General features: G+C 38.2%; 1 protein-coding gene across 1 annotated transcript; it reads right to left on the bottom strand.

Annotated features, from left to right (window-relative positions):
- Nucleotides 1-871: 871 nt before the first annotated feature.
- Nucleotides 872-23,754, bottom strand: LOC129720620 (uncharacterized). The gene is made up of 4 exons (XM_055672108.1): nt 23,552-23,754; nt 23,154-23,335; nt 21,976-23,091; nt 872-1,153 (listed from the first exon to the last, which is right to left on the bottom strand). The coding sequence occupies exons 3-4, from the start codon at nt 22,972-22,974 to the stop codon at nt 872-874; spliced, it is 1,281 nt and encodes a 426-aa protein (XP_055528083.1). The 5' UTR covers nt 22,975-23,091; nt 23,154-23,335; nt 23,552-23,754.
- Nucleotides 23,755-27,443: the final 3,689 nt, after the last annotated feature.

The raw sequence follows: 27,443 nt of genomic DNA, 5'->3' as shown, positions 1-27,443 counted from the left end.
ATACTCATTATTTACTAATATTTATCATAAATACTTAAGCTACTAACAAATCCCCCCTTTAAAAAAAAAAAAAAAAAAAATTGAAATAACTTAACAACGAATGCTACTATTACCAATTGCTATTCAACTCATATTGCATCATTTGAATTCAAATATTCTTTAAGGAGTTAAAATAGAAATAAAAAAAAATTTTGAATAAAAATTAATCTTACATTTTCCATCCTAAACATTTTACCAAAAGTTTTGGAATAAGGAGTTGTATAAAGATCGGAATGTACAATGATTAGAACAAATTTTTCATACGTAAGATTGCTCTACAAAATTATTTCAAATATTCACCGGTATCATAAAACAACTTCTCTTGATGAGGTTCAGAAAGTTTCATTGAATCTTTTTTTAATAATTGAGAGTTTTAAAAAATGATCCATTTCCGAGCACAATTCATCCTTACGATTAATATCATGCCTTGTTTTTAAACAGTGATACGAGTTCGCTTTAAAGTTGGAATTCTTGGTGGATTGCAAAGGCCTGTTTTGTATCATGATCGGAACAGCTTACCTTGGAAGTTTCGCCGCTTTACTTTGCATGTGCTCGATATAACGATGGATTTTACGTAGGTGCAATGCACGGAAAAGCTTTTGTTAGAAAAACGTTTTTTAAATAGCATATTTTGAAATGTTATAGATAGTTTTAGGCGATTTTATTGTCTACCTATTAATATACTTGAATTCAAATGGATCTGAAGTAATATGGCTGTCAAACTCCCTAGATTTTCCATCTACCACTCATTGATTCTGGTACCCGCTATAAAAACTGAAATAGATTAAACGTCCCATAACTGTCAGTAGGCTTATTTTCAAATAAATATTCTTTAAGAACTCAACGTTTGTTTCCAGCAGGTACAATGAGCACTTTCAATGAATAAGATAGTTTTTGTAACATGGATGGGACAGCTACGGTCGACGTGCAGGTACGGTTGATCGGATGTATTTGTAGAGATTAGATGGTTTTCTAGGCGTTGTCGAAACCGTTCAGATCCCTGCCACCAGAGATCGTAGTCGATGACAGTGTCGACGGAGATTCCTAGTGAAATGCAATCCGCAGGGTTTTTCATTCCAACGATATGATTCCACGAGCACTTCTGGGTGGCGAGCTGAAATAGAAGTTTGGTTGGAAAGTGTTTTTTTTAAGGGATTTGTTAGTAGCTTAAGCATTTATGATAAATATTAATAAATAATGAGTATGTGTGTCCAATCACAAATGGTGACTTCTCAACACTGTTAGAAATTTGTAATTTTGATTGTTGGGATTTGTTTGCTTTCGCAATTAGGACTTATCATTCGTAGGGATTCAAACCTGCTTGTCAGAAAAGGGGAAGTAAACTTACAACTAATCTAAATGCTAACTTATTGGCTATAAAGAGAGCTTATCGTAGCAATTGAGGATTGCAACGATTTTTGTCGAAAATTGTTAATAATTTTATTTGACATAGCTTCTAATGGTTCAACACCAGTAAGTCTATGTAATTCGAGTGTACCAAACCAAGGAGGACGCTTCAAAATCATTTTCAGAATTTTATTCTGAATCCTTTGGAGCGTTTTCTTCCTTGTTGAACAGCAACTTGACCAGATCGGTACAGCATAAAGCATTGCTGGTCTAAAAATTTGTTTGGAAATCAAAAGTTTGTTCTTTAAACAAAGTTTAGAATTCCTGTCAATGAGAGAATATAAACATCTCGTATATTTGAAGCACTTGGCTTGTATACTCTCAATGTGCTCTTTGAAAATAAGTTTTAATGGTTGGAAAGTGTTCCAAGTGGATGGGGATGCTCTAAGTAGCCTCCGCGCCGAGTTAAAGCGATGATTTAACTTTTTCGTGGAGTGGCGAATTGACTTCCGATTGACAGGTGCTACCCTTGATTTCGCAGTTAGTGAGGCACCTGGATTATCCCAGATGCATTGACTGATTGTGATTGTGCAGGCTCCACAAGCAAGCCGCGAAGCGTCGGTGAAGATGTGGATCTGGATGGTTTCCGGATTCGACAAGAGAATGCAGCGGATTATGCGGAGTTCGTTGAGTCTGGGTAGCTGCGACTTATAGTTGATCCAGCAGGTTTGATATTCGATTGGCAATTCCATGTCCCAACACCAAAATGATACGTCGTCGGTTTTTAGAGTCTGCAAGTTTAGCATGAAAATTTTAGCGGATGTGACGACGGGTCCAACCAAGCCAAGCGGATCGTAGGGACGAGCGATCAACTAGAGTGATATCCGTTTGGTGATAGGCTGGTATTCTGTATCTGGTAGGAAGTCGGTTTTGTGAAAGAAGACAGTCTGGATTTGGTTCCCAATGAAACCAAAGAGTTTTGATGGCTTGATCTCGGTCTTGGTCAAAGGAAGTCTGGAGAGCGCGTTTTCTGGTGGAATCCTTTAAAAATCTACCTCTTCGTTTCAAGTCCATTCGCAATGCTGGAGTTCACCCTTTGCTTGGAGTGCGTCTAGTTGTTTGCGGATTTCGATTGCTTGAGGTTAAAGTCCCTTCAAAAAAATCAATCAACTAATCAATTCGATTACTTTTTCTATGACCTCGTCAACGGAAAAGAGAACGTCGAGATACACACTCTTCCTGAGTGCCTTCGCTGTCAGCGGAAATTGATGACCTTCATCGTCTGCGAGCTGAATTAGCACCCTAGTGGCAAGAACCGGAGCATTGGCCTGGCCATGCCGCACGTTACCGTTCTTAGTTTGTACGTTTCCATTGGATGGTCCGGTTGTGATTTCCAGACACAATCGACTGCCACGACGGACAACAAAAACTTGGCGGTACATCATCTCGAACTCCTCCACCAGACTGTGCAGATCCGTTGACGATTCCTTTTTTAACGAAGTGGAGTCCAAAAGTGTGTCTACATCAGTGTTGCCACATTTTCATCTGTACTGGGAGCTGCAAAAATCTTTTTCAGCTGTACTATTTCCGGGAAAAATCTGTACCAAAATCTGTACCACTGGCCCAAAGTTTTTGTTTTATATATTTATACAGCTTCAACGTGAATTGTTTAAAAAAAAAAACTGTGACTGCGTTGACTCAGTTGATATTAATTCCAAACTGCTAGCTCGATTGTCAATAAAACTTTTGCACATTTAAGAATGGGGCTCGGTAATGCATATTACCGAGCCATTGCGGTTCAATCTCCTGAAAATCCAGCCAAAAAACAATGAAACCCATAATTCAGCAACACTACCGATATTACGGATATTTTGTGCCAACATTTTAGTTTGGTTAAATCGAGATTTGCGAAAATATGTAACAGCTACCGTTTTTTAACCGGGTGGTGCCATTCTCGGCATCAAATTACCGAGATTTGGCAGTAAATTCTAAGTGCGTGGATTACAAGATCGCATCCATTGTATCGTTGCAGAGTCGGTCAAAAAGTTTTGTCTAATCTTTTCTAACCATCTAAAAAATCTGTATTTATCTGTACTTTTTCTCGAAATCTGTAATCTGTACGGTGCAGAATCTGTACCGAGGAAACCGAGAAAATCTGTACATTTCCAGATAAATCAGTACAGTTGGCAACAGTGGTCTACATAAGACTGTTTCAGACGACTAGTATTTTGGTTGCGCTCATTTGACATCGCTGAACATGGGTAACAAAACATCTGGATACTCGAAGACTATCCGATGAGTGGACCAGCGACACTAATAAATCATGAAAATTCATCCAGTTCTTGCCATCAAAAACGGAAATTTTAACATCGGCCAAACGCACCTGCGATTCCAACGGGAGGAATTGCGCCGTTAAATGAGTTGGAGAAGGAATAGATGTAATTGGAGTTTTATTTCGAGCCAGCAGAAAGTCCTTATCGGAGAAGTGGGCAGATTCAAAGGCTTTCCGATCATTTAGATGGGCATCGATCGCAGTTTCATCAAGGGTCTCCTGTTCATGCGAAGATTCGCCTCATAGCTGAAGCGAGATTTTTGTGTTTTGACTTAATGTTTGATTAATGGCCAGGACTGCCAAAAATGCGACCCCCTCCCCACAGGATATGATCATGTAACGATAAATTGTTATTGTATCTTTAAGTATCTCTTACACTTTTGATATTACATTGAACAGGTTTCGAATAAGTTAATCTAACATCGAGATAGACTCATTTTAGTACTATAGAGAAATTGGGGCAAAGTTGACATATTGCTGACATTTTGCGTGGATAAGGCACCTACCGATCGATTCAAGAGACTTTTTCACTCAATATATAGACATTCTCCCAGCTGGTCTCGAGGAACGATGCTGGCCTAACAAGCCAGTCGTTGTATGTTCGAGTCCCGGCTCGGAAGAGACTGTTAGTGTCAGACGGATCGTACCCGCAATTGTCCTGTACACTTAACAGTCAGCTGCGAAGTCTGTGTTTAGAAAAACAGAAGGTCAAGTTCCGATACGAAATGTAACACCAAGGCTTTTTTTTTCCTGTATGGACTTCCTCACTGCGACCAGAATTGTAGATCTATTGTGAGATATGCCCGGGTGTCTGCTGTATCCCGCACTTCTGTTAATAGCAATACCGCTATTGAGAAGTGGCATGCTTATTATTATTGTTCATCAGTGCTTGTGTGTAATGTGATACTCTTCCTTACACGCTTACTTTTCTACTATACCGATACTCGTTCCTCTTGCCAAATATCACCAATTATAATTCCCTGGAAAAGTTTCGTCGTGCGTTCTTCTTTATTGATAAGAGGGACTTATTTTTTGTTAAGAGAAAGTCACGCAAAGGTATTATAGATTTCAGCGCAAAGGAAGGGTAACTGGTGGGGAGCCTGAGAATAAACCCATGCTTAAGTCCTTTTTTGACATCGGATGGCCTGGTTCTACTAAGATTCGAACCCACGACCATTCGCTTGACGAAGCGGACTCTGTAACCTTGCGGCTACGCAGCTCCCCCAAAGGCTTTGCCTTACTATAAGACATAATTTTACTACCACTTTTAGATATTAGCGCATTACCATTAATGCTCTACATACTGGATATTATTTCGCTTTGTGAAATATACTAAAACCATGCCAAAACCGTTTTTGTAAAATCACCGTTTCTGACTAAGTTTCTGCCCGATTTAAGATCTGTTCTTTTTAAAAGATGGGTAAGAAAATGCTAATACAGTGATCGCCCGATTATATCACCCCCTTGATGATGTTTGGGGTGATAAAATAGGGAAAGTGATAAAATCGGGTAAGTTTTTTTCTATTAATATTTTGTTATGAAAGATGTTAAACCAATAATTTGATACGTAAAATCATCGATTTAAATTACCACAAGGAATATAATCATATGAAAAAGCAGTTCTATCTGTCTGCCTAACTCTCTGTTTCTTAAAGGCGTGAAATCTACTGTACCAATCGGCGTGAAAATTTTTATGTAGGAGTTTTTGAGGCCGGAAAGATTATTAGAGTAGTTCAAGATCCCTCCCTCTACTTAAAAGGAGGGCTCTCATACAAATATAACACAAACTTCTGCGTAACTTGAAAACTAATCAAGCAAATGGAACCGAATGCGACATGGTGAGGTTTTTAGGAGTAAGAAAAATGTCAATGGTAACTTGACACCCCTCCTCCCTCTGAAAGAGAGGGCTCTCATATAAGTGAAACCCTAAATGTGTATATGTAGTTTACTGATAGCCCTTTCACAAAATATCTCTTCAATACATTTCAAAACACATGAAAATTGAGACTATTTTTACTTTTTCTTCATTCATTCGCAAGCAGAAAACAGAATAAAACAAATCGATGACGTAGTTGAAACAACACCGATGAATTTAAAAATAAAAATTGATCGAGGATGCTGTCTACAGACTTTAAAAGACGAAAGTTTGTATCTTTATTTACAGTGAAACTGCCACTTATTAATAATTGCGAGATTTGCGAATTTGGAAGTGCAATTACCCCTGAGAATATTAATATTTTAGAAATGTTGGAGAATATTTTGGAAAGCTGATGTCTTTGTAGAAGGTTTGAAAATTCGGAAAAATGTGGGAAAAAGTTAGAACAAAAGTTGGTATTTTTAGTGCCCTTCGAAAGAAAACTTCATATGGTTCGTAATATGTAAGATACAATGCGTCTATCTTAATACTCTTAATCAAATGAAGAAGGAAATTTTCTATCTAACTTTTAGGTGAATTGATCACCCATTATTCTATATCAAAAGATGCGTTGTCTAATAGCTTGTAAAATATATAAATATACGATATGGCTTGAATCATTATTCAATTAATCGAACGAAAACGCCAAAATAAAAAACTGTGCAAAGGGTGAGTTTTCAATGAATACTAGATCCAGAATGATGGTATTCTACACAGAGCTGTGCAATAGTACTAAAATATTAAATCTAAATAGAAAATCAATTCATACTGGCACTTTTGTTGATGAAATGTTATATGATGATAAAATCGGGTGAAAAAGGTGATAAAATCGGGGGCCGATAAAAGCGGGGCCAGATAAAATCGGGTACTGATATAATCGGGTGATTACTTTATATGGACAAACTCTTAGAATTTGGATATTTGGATTCAAAACAAAATGGCGTCAAAAAACATTGAAAATTTCCGATTTCTCAAAAAATTCAAAATTGTTCTCGGGATAATTTGTTTTTGCGTCAAAAACATAAAAAAAAAACAATTTTTGTTGCACTGTGAATCGAATCAAAGAAAAAAATCGTTTATCTATTTTACAAAAATGTTTTGTTGACTTCGAATAAAAAAGAAGAATTTTATTTTTGACTCATCCCCCTAAAAGTTAGAACACACATTTCTCACCAAAAAAATGTATTTCTTGTATTTATTTATGATGTAATTGCAGTCAAATGTGAAGAAAAATTTTGATCATTATTGATATATTGATTAGTCATCTCTTTATTTAATATTTCAAAAACTGAAAAAAAAATTGTTGTTGCAGTTGGAATTTTTTTTTACTCAGGTATTCAAAATTATTTTTTGAATATTTTTTTTAAATTTTTAAATTTTTAAAGTATTTTTAATTTTTTGAAATATTTTTTGTATTTTTATTTAGAAAATTTAGGGGGAGTTTTTTTAGGGAATTTTATTTAGGGATTTTTTTCTAACGTAACGCTCATAGGGGGGAGTGAGGTATCCTTGAGCGTTACGATTTGTTACACAGGGGAGGGGGGAGATGAGTTAAACGTTACGTAACAAAAAATCTCAGGAGAGATTCTCCAAAAACGAGCATTTTTATCAAGGAAATCCTACTACAGCAGTACGTAATTTTTATGGGGGGTAGGTGTTGGCGTTATGTTTCGTTACATATGGTGGGGGGGGGCCTCAAAAATCGGTTTTTTTGCGTAACGTAATTTATAGATGTCGCCTTACGGGTTGATGCGATTTGTCAGAATGCTCCCCTTCCCGTGCCTTCGAGCGTTACGTGTTTTATGGATGTTCCTTACGACATATTAGTTGTAAATAAGTCATGTTCGCAATTAATTTATTTTAGGAATGAGCAATTCTCGCTGAAACTAGGCCACTAGATGCACAAGGTCTTTCAAATTTGATATAAATGCACATAGTTATTAGAAATAGAGAAAAGATGATAATGCCATTTTTGTTTGATCGAATTTGTTGACCCCTTGGTCACCAAGGGGTGAAACAGTTTTCAGAAAAGTTGAAATTTTGACAATTCGTGATGTATTATTTGAGCTATATCTCTAAAATTCGTTATGTAAAGTACTACAAGTAGCACTTTTCTGTAAAGAGGAATGATAGGGTTTTCATTTGAAGTAATCAGAATTAAGGCCGCCATCTTGAATTTGGCCGCCATCTTGGATTATATTAGAAAAATGCAATTTCGACCGTGTTTGCAACTACTGATTTTCGATCTGAGACCAGCATTGGAAAGCTGAGAAAAAATGCTATAAGATGCAAGAAAAAAATTAGGTGAGCATTAGTGTTAACCCATCAGTTGAACCTATTTTCCAAGCTGAGTATTAAAATATTCAACGTGCACCGCGTGATCAACGTAGTAACCTGTCTACTGCGACCCTCTACTGTTTTTTTTTTTTGAGTTTAGTGAGAATAATGAATACAACACTAGCGTGTTTGAAACTAACAAAGCGATAGGTTTTTTATTGCTGAGCAGTTCCATAAAAAATGTCCCAGTTCTAATATTTTATTTAACCGTTATGTACTCGGCAATTTTAACACACGTAAGTACTCGGCAGGGTACCCGGGTACCCACAAAATGAAATGCTTCTTGCTTTTTCATTTCTTGACCGATTTTCGATCTTGACCCGTCAAAAGATTGGAAAATTTGTCCTTTTTTTTAAATTTTTAATCTTCGTAAACATTGTTTACACAAACATTGTTTGTCTGATGATGAAAAATGATTTATTAGGAGCATTACATAAGTTTTAGCTGGCTGAGTTGAGGCTATCCTCGTTTTTTAAAGCAATAAAGTCTGAAAAGGTACCCGGATACCCTGCCGAGTACATAACGATTAAATTGTCATTTTAAATTTGGCTGAAACTTTGCATAGATATTTTTATAGGCAAAAGATGTCATTTTGTGCTATTGTTTTAATTTTTTAAAGTAAGACTTATTTTTTAGAAGCTATTGAAAATGCTTTTTTGGGAAGGTATTGATGATGACAAATATTTTTAGGGCCAGAACGGTTTGTTTGATCGGTATGACCTCTTCGATAAAGTTGTAGATAATAATTTTGTCTTTCTGAAAAAATATACACTCTATAACTTTTTCTTTGGTTGTTCTTTGGTCTATAACTAATCCTTTGTAGTCTTAATAAAAAAATAGATTTTCAAAAAAATTAGCTTTTAGATAGGTGTCGGCTCTATTATCGTCAAGTTTTATCGTCAAATAAATGATGTCGTAGAGCGTTAATTTTTTGCATGATGGTTCTTCATAATGCAGAGCATCTTACTACAAAATATAAGTTCTATATGTCTTCATTAACCCCCCGGCAAAACTTGACGATAATTTTACATTTTTTTTAATTTGTTTTTCAAAAAAAAAAAATTTAAGGTGTAAATTTTATCGGAGAGACAAAAATATTATCTACAACTTTATAGAAGATGTGATACCGATCAAACAAACCATTTTGGCCCTGAAAATATTTGTAATCATCAATACCTTCCCAAAATAGCATTTTTAATAGCTTCACAAAAATGAGTCGTGTTGTAAAAAATTAAACCAGCAACACAAAATGGCATCTTTTGCGAATAGAAACGTCTATGCAAAGTTTCAGCCAAATTAAAACGACAACTTAAATAAAATATTAAAACTGGTACATTTTTGTGGAACTGCTCAGTAATAAAAAAAATTATCGCTTTGTTAGTATCAAACAAGCTAGTGTTGTAGTCATTATTCTCGCCAAACTCAAAAAAACAGTAGTGGCGTACTAGTTGTAGCATCAATCGATTACGATATATGGAGCTAGTAGGGTTATAACATGTGCATCCACTTGATCTCAGTAGACAGGTTACTACGTTGATCGCGCGGTGTACGTTGAATATTTTAACACTCAGCTTGGAAAATAGGTTCAATTGATGGGTCAACACTGATGCTCACCTAATTTTTTTTCTTGCATCTTATAGCATTTTTTCTCAGCTTTCCAATGCTGGTCTCAGATCGAAAATCGGTAGTTGCGAACACGGTCGAAATTGCATTTTTCTGATATGGCAAGATGGCGGCCAAATTCAAGATGGTGGCCTGAATTCTGATTACTTTAAATGAAAACCCTATCATTCCTCTTTACAGAAAAGTGCTACTTGTAGTACTTTACATAACGAATTTTAGAGATATAGCTCAAATAATACATCAAGAACTGTCAAAATTTCAACTTTTCTGAAAACTGTTTCACCCCTTGGTGACCAAGGGGTCAACAAATTCGATCAAACAAAAATGGCATTATCATTTTTTCTCTTTTTCTAATAACTATGTGCATTTATATCAAATTTGAAAGACCTTGTGCATCTAGTGGCCTAGTTTCAGCGAGAATTGCTCAATCATGAATGACATATATGACGTAAATGACATAACTGACATGAATGTCAGTTGTCACATAAATGATGTATCCTATCAATTCGATCAAGTTTCCAAGCAGATTTTATGGTGTACCGTGATCAACAAATCGTTGAAATGAGAAAAAATAAGAACATAATAACAACATATTGGTTCCGGTTAGATAATGCTGACAATAGCGGAAGAACGCATGTTTTAAGACCGGATTATTGATTCGTGGCGGAGATCCCATTACCTAGTTAAAACAGGCGAACATGGTGAACAATCCTTGGACACCCTTGGGTCTGATTGCGTAATTGTTCAAAACCGATATTGTTTCCTTTTACAAACGCAGGACACAGTAACTATTTCGAATATACAGTCAGGTTTTTTTATGCGTTTTTTTTTTAATCGCGGATTTTTTACGAGTTTTTTACGCGGATTTTTGAATTAACACGTTTTTTTTACGCGATACCGCGCTAATTCGAAGAAAATTTCTTGAATTTCCGAATTAAAGTGGGTTTGGAACCAGAAACGTTTAAATGTTAATCTAGTAAAAGACTTAGTCCAAAAAATACCCTCCGTCCTCCGAAAGACCAGGAATGACCGTCGAAGAGAACAATTTTAAATACTGGTTCTAGAGCGTCTCGGGTTTTTTTCTAAAGACCTTCTTGCTGGTTTACTTTACGCGGATTTTAGATTAACGTGGTTTTTTCACGAGGATTTTTGAATTACGCGTTTTTTTACGCGATTTTTTTACGAGATACATATCCCCCGCATTAAAAAGAATTGACTGTATCGCATTCTCATTATTGTTCGCCAAATCTCATTAATTTCGTTACTAAATTGCGAAGAAGAAACAATAACTGTTCTGAAGAAAAATTTCAATGTACTGATAGAATCGTAGTCCAGAAATGAGACATTAAAAACTTCTAAAACAACTCTGGAAGACATATTGTTATTACCACCAACTCCGAAATGCGAGCATACACGATAATTCAAGTCGAAGCGCTTTCCTAACATCGGATAAATTTCGAAATGAATTTGAACAGAATGAGGGAGAAATAAATTGTATGGATTAAGAAAAAAATAATACAAAAAAGGTGCTCGTTCACTACGCAAGACAACGAAATAAAAAAAAAACTTGAGCAGAGCAGAATACTTGAAAAACGTGTATTGATTTAATAAATGTTTTCTTTGAAGCTTTTTTTCTGTGTTTCAGACACATTTTACTTTCCTGCCTAAGGGACCGTTCAATAATTACGTAAGCATATTTCTCCACTTTTTCGAGCCCCCTCCCCCCCTTGTAAGACATCGTAAGATTTTTGATACCCCTCTCCCCCTAGTAAGATATTACTATATATACTATATATAGATTTTTATTATAGTTTTATCATCCTGAAGCAAGCAAAATATTTCGTTTTAATTCGAGTTAATCGTCCTTCCGTAATTTTCTTTCCTACCGTCCACACTTTCATGAACATGGTTATTTGGACAACTGCATAAACAATGTTTTTCTTACGTAAGATAATCAATTCACCCCCCCTCCTCCCCTGTTAGACAGCGTAAGAAAATTGCACACCCCCCTTCCCCCCCTATTTGCTTACGTAATTATTGAACGGCCCCTAAACAGTTTTTACCACTTACATACCTACTGGTAACAAGAAAACAATTAGATCTAATAGATTAATTTGTCACCGCTTTAGAGGGTTCGCAGTAAAATCTGAACAAAATAATTGTTTTTTATTTATTTTATATTGAATTATATGAGGGCAAAAGCTGGGTTACAAGGTAAGCGAATACAGGACAATCGGTGGCGAATTATGGCACTCTAGCATGGTAGTGAAATGATTTTTGGCAATTGGCTGTCTCTCACTCAAAAATAGTATCAAATGCTACAGAATATTAACCCATTTAATTAAACCTACTAAATTTAACGCATATTAATTTAACCAAGATGCAGATTAATTTATGTTCTGAAGTTTTGATGTCCTTACACTATTTTAAAAAAAAAAAAAGGTTAATTTAATTTTTTCCATTTTTTTCAAAATAATACAACCTCTTCACTCATTAGGAAAATAATAAAATAATCTGGAAAAATTCAGAACCTAAGCAATGCTTATAAAAAGTTAAAGAGGTTGTTTATAAGACACGACCGCAGAGTTAGTAGAATACGACAGTCGGTCTTATGCCAATGTATTTTTTGGAATAGGTTTGGGAATACACTCAATTGGGGTTAATTAATTTAATGGTCTCTCTGCTCCAGATGACGTTAACCTCTATAACCGGCACCGGTAACGACAATGAACAACAGCAGAAGCTATGTGCAGCTATGCGGTTTCACTTGCTGCCGTATCCAAAACAAGAATGAAATTGAATTGTTTTGAGGCTGTCTTTTCTTAATTCAGGCAGTGGCTACGGAGAGGCTATAGACAAGGGTAAATAGTGCATTCCTCATCTATAGTATAACAGCTCAAGTAATAATTTACTGTATTGCTGCAAATAGAAAGACTTGAGCGACAAATTATGTGATTCAGGCTCACTAGCTTAAACATTCTTCAGATAAACTTTGAGGCTTAGCTGAAGTCAAAGAAGGTTAATTGTGTTTGTCAATGCTATTTATTGACAACTGAATATTGGTTTTCAACATAGCAAATTTTCTATTTAGTTCTGAATGATGTACAGTGATTATTAAATTTAACATGAGGTAATTGATTTACAATTATACATGAAAATTTCAATTGCTATACTACAAGCCACACACGCTATATAGCAAACCACGCACGCCATATAGCAAACCACACACGCTCTAAACATGCACACACGCGCCACATGCATACACGCTATAAACATACACACACACACGTTATACGCACGCTATATAGCAAGCTACGCACGCTATATAGCAAGCTACGCACGCTAGCCACATACCTTATCTAACTAGCGACACACGCTATAGATATTCACACACGTTATGTGCACACACCCTATATATAAATACACTGGATGATGGTGGCTTCTCAAACCACCTGGCGCACAGAGGAGTAACTCGAATGAAAACCTGGCCAATATTATTTTCGCTGTTATTTAGCAATGTTTTGGGGAATATTTGAGTGAGAAGTGGAAGTGGCTGGTTCGAGTATTGCACCAAAGAGTAACTCAAAATTACACACACACAACTTAATGTTTACATTTACATAGCCTATATGTCTTCATTGATGTTAGTGAGCAGATAATATCATATCATAGCTAATATCTTATTTCAATCACGTTTTCCGTTTTAGGCCACGAGTGATCATATATCAGTTTTCAAAACATATTCACAATTTTTGGTGTAAATACACAAAATTTGAAATATTGAATTTTGGTCTCTAGATTGGCCACTATCATATTCAAACAAGGTTCTAACGTTATAGGACGGTTTTCTTTGTTATATTTGCAACTCAAAAAAGTGGTTTTTAACGCGGGCCCAAAAAAATATAGCAGCACCAAAAAAGCGACTAAAAACTCTTTTCTTATTTTGGCCAGCTTTTTGTTCTTAGTACTCCTTTGTGTGGCGGTGCGAATCTCTTTCGATATCTGAATTGGATTACCACTGGTGAGGTCCAACCTAGATCGAAGGGAAGCCGAACTGAAAGAGTTAGGAACTGCAGCTTACCACTACCACAGCCGCTGTTGCCCGCAGCTGCTCCACGCTGCCTTCGCCTACTGCCATCGGAGTTAATGTCCGCTGCTGCTGCCTGCTGCTAGTAAACTGATTTGCTTGAGGAGAAACAGTCTCTTATGTAGCCCAAAGAGTGCATTCCCGGCTAACTAGGTACTCCATTCTGTCGTCCTTTTTAGGGAAAGGCAGCAAGCGACCAATCAAAAGTCGACATTTGTGTTTCGACAATGTTCAACAATTTTTAATAGTACAATATTTCAAACAATCAGATTACAATTTTCTGCATTTGGACGGGTGCTTAAATGATTTTACAATCGATTGCTGCAAAAATGACAGGAATCAGTTGGAAACTGACTGAGTTTGAAACGTTTAAAATTGGACAATTTTCGTGACGCTCTCGATGTTTTTGGTTTTGAAATTGGATCCCTGTATTGAAGTTGGGTCCCTGTATAAGTTACCGTAAGACGTATTCTACGTCAAAAACCAAGACAGAATGGCTAGTTTCAGAAAAAAATCATTAACCTCCTGTATAATTCAAAACCATTTTCTATAAATGTATCATTGTTTCATTTCCAGTTTTGTCTCATGTTTAATTTAATTTTAACTTAAATTTTATTCAGTCTTTCTAATAGTTTGTTACTGTTAGTTCATTCACTGATTTTTAATGTGTATTTAATCGAGTATCTTAACCATCAATCTATAACTGTTCAGATACTGTACTTAAAATTCTACGAAATCAAATAATTAATTATACAAACACATCAAAATGCAATCAGACACTAAGCCGGAAGAAACCTTTCGTCTGTTGCAGTCTGTTTCAGCTGGCGAACCCGCCCAAATAATACAAAACTTTACCAGTCCCGAACAAGTGCCATAAAATATTAATTCGAAAACTCAATACCACACCTCGCCAATTTCGGCAACAGCAATATAAGTCATTGATTGATGAACAGTAAAAAATAACAATAAAAACAAATAAAGCAATAATCCAGAGCAGCGGAGCGCGGTGAAGCTGCACGGAAAATCAACCATTTATCGGCATGTTTTTGGGGGCTAACCAGCAGCGGGAATATATATATATAAAAAACAGATATCATTCGATTGCCTGCTTTCCCACTCGGGTGAATGGGCAAGGTAAACTTTCCAAGAAGCTCGGCGCAAACGAATTGGCTCCACTTGGCAAAGCGAGAATGATTATGACGATGATGATGAAGAGGCTGAACGGCATCGAATCGTCGAATATTACCATTTGATGGGGGGGGGGGGGGGGGATTTGCTTTGGGGATTACGGGAAATAGGGAAGGGTTAATAATTATGCTAATTTGTGGGAATTGATTTTTTCCGCTCCGTTTCTACCGTGCGCCCGCGTGGTGTGGATTGAAGGTGAGGATCGAAACGAGCCAGTTAGCTTCGGAGAGCTTTGTAAATTAACCTTGCTGGTTTGGTAACCTGCTCGGATGATATACGAGGCGAGATACACTAAGCGCACTGTGGACGCCGTATATCATAAAGGGTGCCGCCGTCGTCGGGGCTTGGCTTGGCTGCTGAGGCTAGAGCGCAGTTATTTTATTGGTTTTGGAATCTTGGCCGCTAAATAGACACAGACAGCAGCGAGGATTGAATTGGATTAATTTCGAACAGTTTGATAATGGCTACAAACCTTAATGAGCTTCAAAGTGCCTGTTCTGTTGCTGATATTGATCCGAAACAGTGATGACGAAGCCCTCAAAGAATGAAGCTACTAATGACGTGTATTTATATTGTGATCCAATTAGATACATTTCAGCAACAAACAAAATGTTAGTTCTTAAAGATTTCCCATAGAATTAAAAAAAAATCAACAATGCATAAAATAATAAAAAGCCCCAGAAATGTAATAAAAAAAACCTCGCGACCCACAAAAATCGCAGTTTTTCTTCCAGCGAGATTGAAAGCTGCAAGCCGAAAGTCGTGCTTTGTTCTAATCTCACCGCTTGGCCAGCCAGCATTACTTCCATTCAGATAGCGCAGGGCCATTCACAAAGAATTCATTAAAAATTCCGGACTCGTCGTTTTGTGTTTTTCCTTTCGCTTTCCGGATTATGTCGTGCTGAAGCATGCAGTCTTCGTTCTTCGATTGCTAGCTGACCGTTGAAGTGGACTTCCTTTCACCTTTTTTTTCGTCCCGCGCACGGTAATGTAGTTAAGACTGAGTGTGTTCAGAACGTATCTTTCCTTGCTTCCAACGGCGACACCCCTGATATAACCCAGCGAAGGAAACCAACGAAAGTGGACGATAAAATTCTCCAAAACGAATTGCCGTTTTCTTCGAATCCAATGGCACGTAACAGAGGAGTGGAAGGTTCGTGTCGTCGCGGACCCTGCCTCATCCCGTTTTTTTTTCGCTATTTAGAAAGATTCGTTCCTGAATGAATAATGAACCACCGTTGCTTTCACGGAGCTCGTCTTCAGCGGCTCCATCTGATGACCACCTCACCGAATCCAGCCCAGAAGAGGGTACAGGTTGACTTCATCCTTATCCGGCGGGTTGGGCACGTGACAAGACTCGGACTGGGTGTCAACCCAAGATAAAATTATTCATCGGTAATAGTCGTAACTGGCTTAGTAAGAGATTTCCATTAAAAATTCAATTCAAATTATGTCAATTTACGAGACGCCATCGGCGTTGAAAGTTGAACTGATGGAGGCGCAAGGTTATTAGTAGTAGAATCCTTCAAAACAGTGGTCCTGGTGTTACACTTGCAAGGCTTCGGAAAACGCCAGGTGAGTAAACAACGGAACTTTCTCACCATTGTTGCGGGCAACAGCGAACTGGTGTTTTTGTTATTCTTAGAATCGAACAGTCGCGGTTCGAAGCGGGAGAAAGCAAACAAGAGCCGGATTTCTTGAGCTTGCCACGGGTCTAGTGGTTGCGGCTGCGAAACCAGACAGTGAAAATTGCGGTCGTTGAGCTTGCAAACAACATTTTCTAATCCAATTTCCACCTAATTTCGAACACCGAAGGCGAAGCAGGCTTTTAACTTCGTTTCCACGATGAGAAATACGGGGACTAAATAAAATGTTACAAGAAGTGTGAACTTGAAAATCATTTATCATAATTTCCGAAAAAACGTGTTGACATATGATGTAGTACTGTATGTAAGCTGGATCATCATAACTTTTTTTTTTTCTTCACATAAATCATCATAACTGATGATGCAGTTGTATTTAATAATACTTCTTTGGAATTTTATTTCAGTTTACTGTTATTATTCAATTTTTTCCTCGAGCTATCTTGAGAATGTTGAATTGAATCTTTATCGATAAAATGCCCTAACTTCTTTCTGCCTTCCTACACAGCGGGCGATTCTTCTTGTCAACTCGGTAGCAACAAATGTCAATTAAATCACTTGGCAAACATCAGAAATCACCTACAGACGACAGCCGTTTCAAAAATCGTTACTTTCTGCTGTGTCTCCAATAAACCATGTCATCGCCCGTAATTCCACATGGCCCCACAACGCCTCCAGGAAAGCCCCCCCCCCTTCGCTCCCTCTCACTTTCTCAATCTTATTACCTTCTACAGCGTATCGATCAGAGATTATCTCGGCTCACAAAGCCGACAGATTTATTCGCTCTGGCATCGGCATCCATTAGCATTTCTAATCGGTTCTGATCTTTAATTAGTGGATCTGCGCGCAGCGATACGCCGAGGCCAGAAACGGCCTTAAAGGATGGTTCACCGCAATTCGGCAACATTTTGTCTCGGGTTTCCTTTTGTTGGAATTCCATCAGTCCCGCGTCGCTTCGGTCGCTTCCGTCACCCGTCGCCGTCGCCGTGTGAGCAGTGAAACGTGCTCCGATATCTCAATTCGTTGATCAAAAGCTCATTATAAATTCATCAGGGTTTCTCGATCTCGTTCGTCCCCCCCTCAACCTGCTTGCCACTACCGTCCACCGTCTGATTGTCAGACGTATATGCGATACGCTATTGCCGGTGGGCGGTGATACCATCAGGTGCAGCGGAGCAGTCTTCTATCTTTGCTTTGTCGCCTACCGTTTTCCACCCCCGTCCTTTTTTGTCAATCTACCCTCCTCCGCCTCCTCCCACATCCCATGAACTCGTATCAACAACTCGTCATTCAATAAGCACTCTTCTTGTGGTAGCTTTCGGTCGATTCCGAAATTGGAGATTCCGTTCCCGCGTGTTTGTTTGTTGTTTATGTATATATGTTTCAGAAATGTTCCCTGAGTGATAAACAAACAAGGCTCTCTACAGTGCAGTGATTTCTCGGTTTGCTCCTTCTGCTATCTCTCTCTCTCTCTCTCTCTCTCCATACACGCCATGCCAAGCCGGTGCCGATCTCGGTTGCGTCTGTTGAAAATGGATAGATAGTTTTATTGAATTTGTAATGCTATCGCTACGAACACGAAACACAAAAGTTTGATTAGGCTGCAGCATTCGATAGATAGCTTGTCCCGTATGGTAGAACGTCTGTGTTGTAGCGAGTGCTATATACGGAGCATGCTAGTTTATCCGCTGAAGATCACAATCAGCTCGATGAAAAGTCATTTCTCAATTGACAAGCGAACTCAGAACCGGCAAACAACAAAATTCTTCAATAACAATCAATAAATAATAATGACCATTTATGTCCTCAGGGGCATAAATTATTATCATGTTATCTCCAACGACGGCTTACTTAAACTATTAATTTTGCTTCTGTAAAAAAATTCGCAAATATTTTAACCTAATAAGCCCGGCTTTGCCTGGTTGATACTAGAGCATGCATTATTAGTACATACATACAAGATAAAAGAAATGATTTGTCACCGAAAATCGCTCGGCTAGCGCGATTTGGCATCCTCGTAGGTTACACAGTATGCAATTCACGTCTGGGTTATATTTTATCGTTCTATTCAAAGACGAAAAAACATGCGAATTTTATATTTAATTTGGATGGTTAAAAGAATAACTAATTTAAAGCGTATTATAATTAATGATGATGATATTAAATACTAATGATAATGATAATGGTCCTTATCCTTCCACACTTCTTATACCGAATCATTTTACACTTTGTTAAACAAATATTTTTCAATTAAATCGGTTCTTATAGGATGCAAACTTAATGTGCTGTAGAATCGGTCTATTAAATAAAGTCATATCGAGATGGTTCGCTTATTAAAGAAGCTTACTTTTGATTGATTTCTATTCGAATTTCAATAGTAATGTAATGAAATAACTAAATTCACAATTAACTAATGCAACTTTATTCTGAAAATTCTCAGCCTATCCAGTAAGCTTCAACCGATTTAATCTTTCTACTAATCTGCACATTCAATCTGGTTTCGTGGGTTGTACCATTTGATTAATCGATCTCATTTCCTATTTCGTATGGTTTGGCCAATTTTATCCCCAGAATAATCGTCATATTTCATTTGGTTTCATTTACAATAGCTATATTAAATATCCGATTTTGTTGTTTCACATCGATCGTGTACTGATGAATCAATGAACCCCCTGTTAAACTCCAATAAAGACCCTAGCCCAATTGGTACGTTGCGACTACGTTCGCGACAATATGACAGTTGACCTATATATTTTCTGTCAAATTGTTGCCCTAAAGGCCCAAACACAATGGATACGTTTGGATCTTGGGCAGGATCCTGTGGATATTCCTGTGGAAGAGAATTATGTTCTGGTGACAGAGTAGGTTCATCCGAAGAACTAATTTTCTTCAAATGTGCCGAATTCCGATCGTAATCTTTGCCTGTCCCTTCATTCTGGATAGTCATTCGAGATCCCGTCTTCTTGATAACGTCATACTTCGTAGAGCCGTAGGTTGTGCACAGCTTATTTCCCGGAGTTAAGTTCTGCATGATAACCTTATCCCCTTCCTTGATTGTTGACTCTGTTGCTTCCCGCTTAGCATTCTCCCGTTCGCCTGCTTTAAACTTCAAATACCAATCCCTATCTCCGAAACCTTCACTCGGCGGAGCCGTTTCAATGTCCTTCAGAAAAGGTATCTTGGTTCTTATAGTTCGACCCATGAGTAGTTCCGTGGGGGGTTTTCCGGTGACCGAATGGGGGGGTCGAGTAATACATCGTCAGGTATTCTTCTAGATCCTGTTTCCAGTTATGTTTAAGCGCGCAGCTAATTTGCAGCCTTTTCAGCAACGATCGGTTTTGTCTTTCGACTTCCCCATTCTGTTGCGGCCAATATGGTGTAGAATAATTAAGGGCAATTCCACTCTGCTTACAATAATCCCCGAAATCCGAGCTCAAAAACTGTCTTGCATTGTCCAACGTGATAGTTTGAGGAAAACCAAGTCGACGGAAAATTGGTCGCAAACTGTCAACTGTGTCCTTTGCTGTTATGTGCCTCATCACCTCCACTTCTTTATAATGACTGAGATAGTCGATAATGACTAGTAAGTAATCATTGCTCGGCAAAGGTCCAAGGAAATCTATGGCCAAATCTGTCCAAGGCTCCATAGGCAATGGTCTTCGATGCATCGGTTCTGGTCTTTGTGGCAATCCAACTAAACGGCATCCTTCACACGTGGCAACCCATTTTGAAATTTCTCTGTCCATCCCTGGCCACCAGACTCTCTCGCGTAGTCTTCGTTTCATTGCTGATTCTCCCGGATGACCTTCGTGTGCGAGTTGCAAGAATCGTTTCCTAAGGCATGTTGGAATTACCATCTTGTTGCCTCTTACGACCACTTCTCCAACAAAGCCAAGTTCATTTTGAAACGATTCGTACGCTTTAAGCCCCATATTTGTCCAAACTCCACTACGGAGAGCTTCTCGGACCAACGTCAGTTCTCGATCATTGGTCGTAGCGTTTTCAATCTCATTGATGTCAATTGCAGTCGACTCTAAGATTGCGAGGATTAGAAATTTCCCATCGGATTGCGCATTATCGATCGGAGTAGGTTGATGCTTGGTCAACCTAGAAAAAGAATCAGCGATGTTTGCTGATCCTTTTCGGTATTTGACATCAAACGTGAACGATTGCAAACGAAGAACCCATCTCTCTATACGAGAGCATGGGCGCGATGTAGGCGAGAAAATGGCTTCTAGCGGTTTATGATCCGATTCGAGTTCAAATCTGCGGCCTACAAGGTAAACGGCAAACCGTTCTACTGCCCAAACAAGAGCTAGAGCCTCCTTTTCTGTTTGGCAGTATCGCTGCTCTGTAGACGTCAAACTTCTGCTTGCATAGGAGATTATCCGTGGATTCGATTCGTCAGTAACATGTGCAAACTGCACCAACACGGCACCAAGTGCAACAGGAGATGCATCTGCTACAACTCTGGTGCGCATGCTGGCATCGAAAAATTTCAACTGCTTAACATCGCTGATGGACATCAGTCCACTGGAACGTAACTCCATGATGCGTCAGTAAACGAAGAGGTGCAGATATCGTTCCTAGTTCAGGCAAAAATCGTCCAACGTAAGTGGCCAAGCCTAAAAAACTTCTAAGTTCCTCAGCGTTTTTCGGAGTTTGAAAAGCTTTTAGTGCCTGAGCTTTGCTCTCCGCGGATTCCTTGGCTGGAGATATGGTGACCTAAAAAATCTAGTTCCATAACTTTGAAAAGACATTTCTTCTTGTTAAGCAAAACATTATGATTTCTTAAAACATCCAAAACTTTGTTCAATTATCGATCATGTTCTGCTTCATCCGCACCGAATACAATAATGTCGTCGATAAAATTGATACAGTTCTGGCAACTTGCCAGTAACTGCTCCAGAATTTTTTGAAACATTTCTGGCGCACAAGAGACCCCGAACATCAGGCGTTTGTATCTGTACGTTCCGTGATGGGTAATTGAAGTAGTAATTTCCCGTGAAGTCTCATCTAATTCAATCTGATGAAAGGCTTCTTTTATGTCCAATCTGGAAAATAACTTGGCGGATTTCATCCTGGGTAGAGAGTCGTCAATTGTCGGCATGAAATGATATTCTCGTTCGATTGCGCGGTTTGCCATTCGTATATCAACACAAATTCTCAATTCACCGTTGTCTTTAACAAGGACTACCAATGGTGAAAGCCAATCACTATAGCCGGTAACTTTTTCGATAATATCAGCTGATTCGAGCTGATCCAGTTTCACCTCTAGTCTCCCAAGCAAAGCAATAGGTGGCCTTCTGGCATGTTGAGCCACCGGTGTTACGGATGTATCGATCGGAATGCGAAGCTTGATCCCTTTCATTTTGGGAAAGGGCGTAGAGCTGTTAATCTTTATTTTACATACGTTAATATCTTCCTCATATAACTATAAAAAATATGAAAAATAATCTCTTACCTTGAATACTCCATTCTCCAGAATCGGAGGTCTCAATCTCAGCACGTTCAGTTCTCGTGCTGTCTCTTTACCAAGGAGGGGTTGATTCCCGCCCTTGATTACGTAAAACCGTGCTTCTCCATTGGTCTGATGATCGACTCCATTAACTGCGACCGTTGCATCGAACATACCCACTACATCCATTGGCTTACAATCCTTTCCGTATCCACGGAACTTGTGGTCCACCTGCTTCGTCGCATTTTGAATGGCGATGCCTTGTAATTTCAGCCTGTCCCATGTGACGTCGTCGATTATATCCTTGTTGCAACCGGAATCGATGAGTGCTTGCATCATTACTCCACCAACTTTAAGCCAAATGAACTCGTCACCGTCACCAATCGAAAAGATAAAACTCTGCAACTCTTCATCGTCCTTCTTAGTTTCTTCTGAGAGTCCTTGTCCATCCACTGGTACTGCTCTGATCCTTTGGAAAGTCGGCTTAACAGGTTTGTGCGATGTTGATATATGATATGTCGATCGCGCTTGGAACGCTTTACACTTTTTGTAAAAGTGACCAATGCGCTTACACTGGTTGCATGGTTTATCACAAGCTGGACAAATCTTATCATTGGCCAAATGTCCTCTTCGGCCACAACGAGAACATTCCTGATCCCGGTTTGATGGTGGTGTGTACAATCGATTGACTTCTCCTGTGATCATCGTTTGTGACTGCTCAGAAGGCCCAGCTTGTTCCATCTGACTTGCTTGGTATTTAACTGACTGATGGGAAGCAACGATTTTAAAGACATCGTCCAGAGTGAGTTGGTCTTTCTGGAGTAATTTCTCTCTGAGATCATGCGGAGCCAGAAGTGTGATCTTATCAATAACGCAAACATCCCGACTTTCCTGTTGATTTGTTCCGAAATTACACTTATACGCTTGTTCTCGGGCTCTAAGCATAAGTTTTTCCAAATTTTCTCCGGGTTCGGGTTTCAACGTCCAGAAAATATTCCTTTCCATGGATTCATGGTGTTTGGGAGCGAAAAATTCGTCTAGTTTCGTTAATGCCACTTTGTACGGGTCAATGCCTTTTTCTTCATCCTCTTCTACGTCCGCATTTGGAATAGCTTGAAAAACCTCGACCCAAGAAAAACAATGTAAGCTAGCCGGTAAATGAAAGCAATTAGCAAACAAATTACCTCTTGAACGTCAGGTCCTGCTTTTGCCAGGAGAAAAAAACTTCAGTTGTGTTTCGTTCTTTTCATCACTGGCCCGTACAACATAGTCAAAATTTCTCTTCCACCTCATCCACTGACCTCGAATCTCACTCTGAGGCAGTGATTTGAAAGGAAAAGGCATGATCTCCCAGCTATCCATAATCCTAGAATAATAACACAATGTTATTTTTTTCCCGTTTGAACATTTTTTTTTTCAAACTTAATACTCGAGGCATTAAAGCCTCATTTTCCGGTATTAAAACCACATTTTCCGGCATTGAAGCCAACGGCATTGAAGCCATCATTCTCCGGCATTGAAGCCAACGGCATTTAAGCCACCATTCAATATAACTCGAATAGCTAGTCAAATCAAAACATACCTGTCGGCTTTTGTTGTGAAAAAATAACCTCAAATCCAATGTTGTGAAAAAATAACCTCAAATCTATTGTGCATTAGCTTTAAGTGTCGTTGCAATATTCGGTCGATTGGACAGCATCAAAATTCAACCCACGAGAACCTATTTATTATGGTGAAATATAGGAAGGACTGTTTTAGTGATTCACGCATGCAATTTTCTTGGGATCATTGCACGATGAAGTCTTTTGACAGTTCCCGAAGGTAAATTTACGGGCTTATATTTAATTTCGATGAAACCGTCAGAGGTTTTTGTTCCAATGCATGTTAATATTGACATACGCTATTAGAAATGTGTTCATTATGACTAGTTTCCTATCCGCATTCTAATGGAATAGATAAAAAAACGATTCATCGTTTCATTTTAATACCTCGTGAACAAACCTTCCGGAACTGTCAAGAAGAGTGAGGTTAGGCCATTCTAACCGAGCCATTGGCATCCCTATACCGAGTAACAGTGAATGACAATGAACTCATGTCCTGGGCTCAAAATAATTTGTGCCCGCTGTCAGCAGTGAGGTAAAAATGTATGAAAAGAGGTAGTGATATGCTATCTCGTTTACACATGTGTTGAGATGTTAGCCCTTGAAGCATCCTCGATGCCATAGGGGTGGTGCTAGCAATAGATCATTGCAGGATGACGTCACAAAAAAAGAAGAAAGAGATTTGACAGTTGTCGCGGGTTTGTTTACATAGTAAAATTTCTGGCTCGAATAAAAATGCGGAAGTGTGTTGTTAAAAATTGCGTTTCCAAGAATAAACAAAAAGATTACAGTAACGAGTTCGCTAAGCGGAGAGTTATCCCATCTTTTTCGTACTCGTATGACTCATTTTAACTCCTACTGCCTATCACTAAACAGTGAATGGAGAAAAATTCCAACACCTTGTAAACAAACCCGTGGGAAGTGTCAGAAAAGTGAGTCTCTCTCTATCTATCTATCTATCTCCTTCTTACTCTCTCTTCCTTTCTTTCTCCTTCTTTCTCTCTCTCTCTCTCTCTCTATCTATCTCCCTCTTTCCCTTTCTTTCACTTTTTCTTTTTTCCCTTCCTCTTATTTTTCTCTTTCTCTTTCTCTTTCTCTTTCTCTTTCTCTTTCTCTTTTCTTTCTCTTTCTCTTTCTCTTTCTCTTTCTCTTTCCTTCTCTTTCCTTCTTTCTCTTTTCTTTCTCTTTCTCTTTCTCTTTCTCTTTCTCTTTCTCTTTCTCTTCTCTTTTTCTCTTTCTCTTTCTCTTTCTCTTTCTCTTTCTCTTTCTCTTTCTCTTTCTCTTTCTCTTTCTCTTTCTCTTTTCTCTTTCTCTTTCTCTTTCTCTTTCTCTTTCTCTTTCTCTTTCTCTTTCTCTTTCTCTTTCTCTTTCTCTTTCTCTTTCTCTTTCTCTTTCTCTTACTCTTTCTCTTTCTCTTTCTCTTTCTATTTTTCTTTCTCTTTCTCTTTCTCTTTCTCTTTTCTCTTTCTGTTTCTTTTTCTCTTTCTCTTTCTCTTTCTCTTTCTCTTTCTCTATCTCTTTCTTTTTCTCTTTCTCTTCCTCTTTTTTTCTCTCTTTCTTTCTCTTTTTCTTTCTCTTTTTTTCTCTTTCGCTTTCTCTTTCTCTCTCTTTTTTTTATCTCTTTTCTCTCTTTCTCTCTTTTCCCTATATCTCTCTTTCGCTCTCTGAGTATTTCTAATTCGCATCCGGTCAAAACTCCAGACAAACTTTCACCCAGAACTGAGTTTTCCCATTTTATTAAGCTGCTGTATTGTTTTAACTAACTTTTATCCAGCTTTTTACGCACCATAATGGCTGACGCTATTACAGATAATTCGTAATATGTTATCTAACCCTTCGACAACTCTGCTTATGTCAGTTTAACTTTTCATGTACTTCGCAAGGAAAACAATAAATCTGGCAACATAAGTGGTGCCAAAACCGAGCCATCGGCATCCCTATATCGAATGGCATCCCTATAGTGAATGACAATGAACTCATGTCCTGGGCTCAAACTCATTCTGCCCACTGTCAGCTGTCAGATAAAAGTGTATGAAAAGTGGCGGTGGTATGCTATCTCGTTTACACATACGTTGAGATGTTCGCCCTTGAAACATGGCGCGATGCCATTGGGTTGGCCAAAACACCAGTAATCACGAAACTGACGTAAGCAGAGAGGTTCGCAAATTACGAACACGCTTTATAGCACCCGCCTTTATGGTGCGTAAAAAGCTGAATACGTATCATCTATCTGAGCCAGTGAAAACACACTTGGAAAAATATATCTTGTAAGATTTATGTTGCTAATAGATCATTGCACACAAAAAATAAACTCACTTTTTGACACTTCCCACAAATTTGTTTATAATTTGTTGGATTTTGTTCTGTTAGGCGTATGCGGAGAGCTGTACGATATTTTTCGTATTCATATCATTCATTTTCACTCCCAACAGACCAAAGTAATAAACGGCGAATGGAAAAAAAAATCCAACACCTCGTAAACAAACCTGTGGAAAGTATCAAAAAAGTGAGGTTATTTTTTTTGTGCAATAATCTATGATCTATTCAGCTCTTTATGCCTTGTTCAGACTACGCCGCATATCTCCAGATGATATCGGATATCACTTGTGGTGTTCACACTACAGTGAGTTAATATGGTTTGACATTTGCTTTGGTAATTGTTAAGTGAAGGAAACAAAAACAGATCAAAACAAAAACAAGTAACACAAGCAATGCAGTAAGGACAGGTAAGGTCGGCTAGTTTGCTCGCACCAATGCGAACTCTTCAACTCTCAACGCGAAAATGCAACTGTCAAAATGTGCGGGATAACACGATCAAAAATATTTCCTTTCTTTCTTTTCGCATGCATCGCGTATTGCGAAATTTTTTAAGTGCTGCCAACTGCTGCAAATCTGTTTTTCTTTTGGTTTTCGAACATGATATCTGCGATATCATGTAGCCGAGATGATACCCGATGAAAGTTCAATTGTATGGGATATCAAGTGATATGCAAGGTGATATGGCCTAGCGGAGGGGTGGGGGGATTACACGAATCTCCTGATAACATGGTGAAATGCGGTGTAGTGTGGACGAGGTACGAGAGGCGCGTGAATAATTGGGTTGTTCAGCTATATCAGTTTTTTATATCATCTGAAAGATCTGCATTTTCTGAGTAAAACGTGATTTAAAAATTTTTTCTATCGTTGTCCTTCGCTTTTTAAATCAAGATTTAAAACTGCTCGAAATCGCTACAATGACAGTTCGCCCATATACCAACTGTCATTGTAGCGATTTGGAGCGAATTTTAATTCTTCATTTAAAAATCGGAGGATAATGATATAAAGTTTTAAAAAATCACGTTTTGCTCAGAAAATTACACTCTTTCAGATGATATGAAAAAATCGGAAATCCGTGAATAGCTAAACAACCCAATTACGAAGTAAAAATATTTTTTTCATGGTCAATTTTTAATCGCATACCTTACATACCTATCAGAAATGTAAATAGAGAAAAATTTCGATATATTTGAAGCTGTTTATAATGTATGTAGTTATAGGTAACTTCGCGACACCATCACCGAAGAGTAATAAGAGTAAAGCTAAACAAAATAAATCTTATTTTTCCTCTAATTTCTTCCTATGCTGCAGCGGTTGTCGATGCTGATGATTATTTCACATAGCACTGTTAGGTTAGTTGCATATAGGCTCCACCTTTTGCGCTTTTTAAGTTATTTACCAGTTGATGAAAAGTAGCGGATACGAATTATTACAATCTATGAATGCTGCATTGCTCGACCAATAATGAATAAAATGAACTTTCTTTTTCTCGGCTTTGTCGAGCCCCAAAGAAATTCCCATAAAAAACTGTCAAAAAGTTGTTTACAAAAGCAATGT

This window comes from Wyeomyia smithii, chromosome 2, assembly GCF_029784165.1.
Source record: "Wyeomyia smithii strain HCP4-BCI-WySm-NY-G18 chromosome 2, ASM2978416v1, whole genome shotgun sequence".
NCBI classification, from domain to species: Eukaryota; Metazoa; Arthropoda; class Insecta; order Diptera; family Culicidae; genus Wyeomyia; species Wyeomyia smithii.
This window is presented reverse-complemented; position numbering and strand designations above follow the sequence as displayed.

What these genes read in the sequence shown, in the direction of transcription:
- LOC129720620 (XM_055672108.1), bottom strand. Translation starts at nt 22,974, where the DNA reads ATGGAAAGGAATATTTTCTGGACGTTGAAACCCGAACCCGGAGAAAAT. An exon ending in TGGAGAATGGAGTATTCAAG is followed by an intron (nt 1,154 to 21,975) that starts GTAAGAGATTAT and finishes CTTCTATTTCAG; the next exon opens with CTCGCCACCCAGAAGTGCTC.